This window comes from Plectropomus leopardus, unplaced genomic scaffold, assembly GCF_008729295.1.
Source record: "Plectropomus leopardus isolate mb unplaced genomic scaffold, YSFRI_Pleo_2.0 unplaced_scaffold28343, whole genome shotgun sequence".
Classification (NCBI taxonomy): domain Eukaryota; kingdom Metazoa; phylum Chordata; class Actinopteri; order Perciformes; family Serranidae; genus Plectropomus; species Plectropomus leopardus.
Window position 1 is genome coordinate 1 of NW_024630872.1, and position 4,554 is coordinate 4,554.

Sequence of the window (4,554 nt, forward strand, 5' to 3'; positions counted from 1 at the left end):
ATATCGATATCGACTGATATGAAAAAAATATCGTGGTAAGACTTTATTCCGTATCGCCCAGCCCTAACTATGAATGATGACATTTGTTGGCCCAAAAGTCTTAAATCACCATGAAGGTTTGTGTTTCAGGGAAGAGTGTCGGCATATAAGGAGTCACAATGTGTCCTGTGTCTTTCTCCGTCTCAGGCCTTTGGACAGTTCGATGCGGAGGGGGACGGGGTGGTGGATGTGGAGAGCATGCTGATCGCTCTGAAGAACTCCAACGGAGCCAATCTGAAGGGAGAGCTGAGTCATGTGATCAGACAGCTGCAGGCGTGCTCCCTCACGCCAGGTACGACGAGTGATTTGTTTAACCCTCCTTTTATTTGAGCGTCTGTCGGCAGCCGACAGAGGAGCTCTGTGGAGACCAGGCCTGAGTCATAATAATAACTTTAGTCAACACTGAAATCACCGTTATTTACCACGATTACTCGCTGACTGTTGCATTTATTGAACATAAAAAACTTCTATGACAGCAGGATAAATCTGTGAAAATGTTCTCAATCACCATCTAATTTAAATAAGACACAAACTGTCGTTAAGCACCTTATACAAAACCATTTCTCTTTATCCCCGAGTCTCTGTCCAATCTGTTTCTTTCTCTTCCTCGCAGGTTTTGTGGACATCTTCTCCAAGACCAAAGACCGTTTAGGGGCTCACGCCTCTAAGATCCTTAAATTCTTACACAGGAATCGTATTCCCAGCAGTGCCATCCCCTTCCCCATTTTAGAGGGCTACAACAGTATTTGCACCATGAGGTCCAGTGTGGTCCAGGACTTCCTGGAGTTCCTCCTGCAGAAGGAGAAAGGTGAGCACTTTTCTAGTATTTTAGGATATTTTTTTTTACGATTTTAGGACATTTGTAAGATTTTTGATATGATAAATTAGTATTTTTATTAATATTAACATTTTAATATTTTATTCAGAAATCACCAGAAATTTGAGTTTTCTTTTAAAATTGTCAAAAAATAAAAATAAATCACCACATTTTTTTGTTCAAAAATGATAATAATTTCAAAAGAATTAAATAAAAAAACACCAAAATGTTTTCTTTGAAAATTGCTAAAAATGTTTTAAGAAAAAATTAATTTTCTTCAAAAATCTCCAATAATAATAACAACAAAAAATAAATAAAATCAGCAAAATGTGTTCATATAAAAACTCGCCTTGTAACCTCATCAGTGTCACCCAGTCTCTGGGAGTTTTGTAGTTTTTCTGGAGGCCAAAACATGCAGAGCAAACTGAGCTGATGAGCTGAAGACAGCAGCAGTATTTCAGCCAGACTAAAAGTGTCTGTCATTGTCTTTGTTACGATGACAGAATAAATCAAAGTATGCAGAAGTTTGCGGTCGTCCTCATCTGCGTTTGTGTCTTTCAGACTTAGACATCCAGTACAGAGCGGAGCTGGACCGCGATCCCGAGGTGGACAAAGTGAAGGTGGTCACACAGTGCTACAGCACCATCGAAGCGTCGTCCAACGTTACCGACATTTACAAGATGACAAACGGGGAAACGGCGTCTTTCTGGCAGTCGGACGGCAGCGCGCGCTCACACTGGATCAGGTAAGAGCGTTGTGCCCGGAGGCTCTGCAGCTGGTTGGCATGTGTGCTCGATCCTTGAATCGTTTGAGGTGGAAACTGGTGTCTTTTTTTTGCTCCCAGGCTGAAAATGAAACCAGATGTGGTGCTGAGACGTCTGGCCATCGCCGTGGCTTCCAACGACCACAGCTACATGCCTCAGTTGGTGTCGGTCGCCGTCGGGAAGAACCGGCGTTCCCTGCAGGAGATCAGGGACATTCGCATCCCCAGTAACGTCACCGGCTACGTCGCCCTGCTGGAGAATGCCAACATCACACACCCCTGTGAGTCACCAGCTGTCACTGCGTCTGCTGCTCAGCGGGGAATTTATTTCAGGTTTCATACAACCATGAAAATCCAGGAAAAGTCAGGGAAGTTGCAAATAGCAGTGTCCAGTCCTGGAAAAAGTTTTGGAGAACTAAATATATTAGTAGTGATGGAGTTTTGTTTCATAAACCTGTATAATAGCACATGATTTGTTCAAGGACCATTGGAAATTTTAAAAATCCAACAATAATTTCTATTTTTACAGTTTCTGGCAGTGATAAATTGACATTTTTGGTGAAAACATGGTTTCCAAAAAAAAAAAAAAAAAAAAAAAAAATTGTCAAATAAAAAAAAAAAACAGAATATTTTGAATAAATTAATAAAAAGGCAAATAATTTTCTTTAAAAAATGCCATATTAAAAAATTTTTTTAAGAAATTGCCAAAATTATTTAAGATCACCGGATATTTTTCTTAAAAAATCAGCAGTAAAAAAAAGAAAGAAAAATACAAAAGACAGCCATTTAAAGTTAAACACTCCTCCCCATGGCCAAAATAAAAAAGTGACTCATAAATGCAACAATGCCTCTGGTAAAGTGGGTGTGGCAGTTTGCAAACCCAAAAGCAAAACAGAGAGGAAGAAGAAGAAGCAGCGCGGTTAAAGCAGTAATTACTATGACATCATCACATTTTATTGCTTTTGTTGTTTTTGGTCCTGCAGGTGAAGCCGAGGCCAGAGCCATTGTGTCTTTAATGACAATGACCTTTGTGCCTAAATGACAAAAACAGAAATTCCTCAGCTGCCTTTTTATGGATTTAACTTCTTGAGTTTATTAGTACGAGTGATTTGTTTCACGTGTGTCTCCTTTAATCAAAATCTTCTTGATGTCGCTCTCGGAGGATGAATATGATATAATATTAATTATAATCTGTGCGTTTCTGTGCATGATGTATTCCCTCAGTCTGCTAACCGAATTATCCGTCCACCAAACCTGCAGACATCCAGATCAACATCAAGCGGTGCCTGAGCGACGGCTGTGACACGCGGATTCACGGCCTGAAGACGCTGGGTTATCAGATCACCAAAAGTAAAGAGGTGTCCGTTTCGGACGCTTCGGCCATCTGGTACCTGTCTCTCCTCACCTCCCTGGTCACAGCGTCCATGGAGACCAACCCTGCGCTGGCTCAGACCGTCCTGCAGAGCACACAGTGAGACGCTCATGGCTTTGTATAAAGACATGAAAAACCTGGAAAAGTTAAACTAAATATTCCTTGAAAGTTTTAGAAAAAGTACTGAAATTTTGTTTGACAAACCTGTATAATAACATGATGTGTTCAAGGGCTGTCGGATATTTTAAAAATCTATGATAATTTGGGTTTTTATAGTTTCTAGGTTGTGACAAATTGTACAAGAATGTTCTCTTTAAAAATCACCTAATTTTTGATTTTTTTTAGATATTTTAATGGGCTTTTTGCCTTTATGGGACAGGACAGATATAGCGTGAAAGAGGGAGAGAGAGAGAGGGGATGAAATGCAGCAAAGGGCAGAGGCCGGACTCGAACCCACGGCTGCTGCATCGGAGACACGACCCCTGTACATGGGGCGCCCACTCTACCACCTGAGCCATTGGGCGCCCCTAATCACCAAACTTTTAAAGAAAAAAATTGTCAAGACTTTTTATAGAAAAAAAAATTGAAAATCACCTAAAATATTTAGAGAAAAAAAATATCATTTTTCTTGCTGAAAATTTTTCTTTAAAAATCACCATCATTTTTTTTTAAGGAAAAAGAATTTGCCAAAACATTTTAAAGAAAAAAAACACCTTTTTTTCTTTGAAAATCACCTCAAATAAAAAAAAATTTAAATCACAAAAAAATTGAGAAAGAAATACCAAAATGTTTTCTTTTAAATCACCCAAATTTTTTTAGGAAGAGAGCAAGCAAGCGTGTTTGTTTTGGCTCTGAGGTTTTTTATTTTCTGTTTTTTTTCCTCCCAGAAAAGCCTTACGCCACATGCCTCCGCTGTCCCTCACGCCGTCGTCCACCGACTTCCCCAAGTTCTTCTCTCTGAACATCCTGGAGGAGGTGGACGGGTTTCTCCTCAGGATCGCAGAGTAAGCACACACACACACACACACACACACACACACACACACCCATCGCTGTGCTCATCACAATGAAAAATCAAAGTATTGATTCTTGCCGATGATGCGCTGTTTCCATCCCACGTGGTGTGAACCTTCAGCGGCGCTCGCAGCCTTTATCAGCGCGAGTGAAATGATGTCATCAGTAAATGATCAGCAGTGTGTCTGCGGGCGGTTTAATCTCACACACAGTCAACACTGACACACACACATCCAACCACAGGTGGATTTTACCAGCAGAGACTTAAAACTTTTAGTTTGTCCACTTTCAGACAAAGAAATGATCCGTTTTTTGATAGATTACGAGACGACGGGCCCCTGAGCGCAGACATTAGAGTCTCTGTGATTATTTTGTGTCTTTTTTAGTTATTTTGCATCTTTAGTTGTTGTTTTGAGTCGTTTTATCTCTTTTTGTGGTTGTTTATTGTCCTCTTGCATGTTTTTATTTTTTTGAGTCTTTTTATAGTCGTTCAGCATCACTTTGTAGTTGTTTTAAGTCTTCTTATAGACATTTTAAATGTCTCTGTAG

The 4,554-nt window shown here is 40.0% G+C and overlaps 1 protein-coding gene across 1 annotated transcript; it reads left to right on the plus strand.

The window, feature by feature from the left end:
• Positions 1–129: 129 nt before the first annotated feature.
• On the plus strand, positions 130–4,317 carry LOC121938064 (zinc finger ZZ-type and EF-hand domain-containing protein 1-like; the record flags this gene model as incomplete). Its single annotated transcript, XM_042481351.1, has 6 exons — positions 130–331; positions 653–847; positions 1,418–1,601; positions 1,701–1,900; positions 2,880–3,090; positions 3,879–4,317. Coding segments are annotated over 6 exons (1,113 nt in total), but the record flags the coding sequence as incomplete, so codon positions are not given.
• Positions 4,318–4,554: the final 237 nt, after the last annotated feature.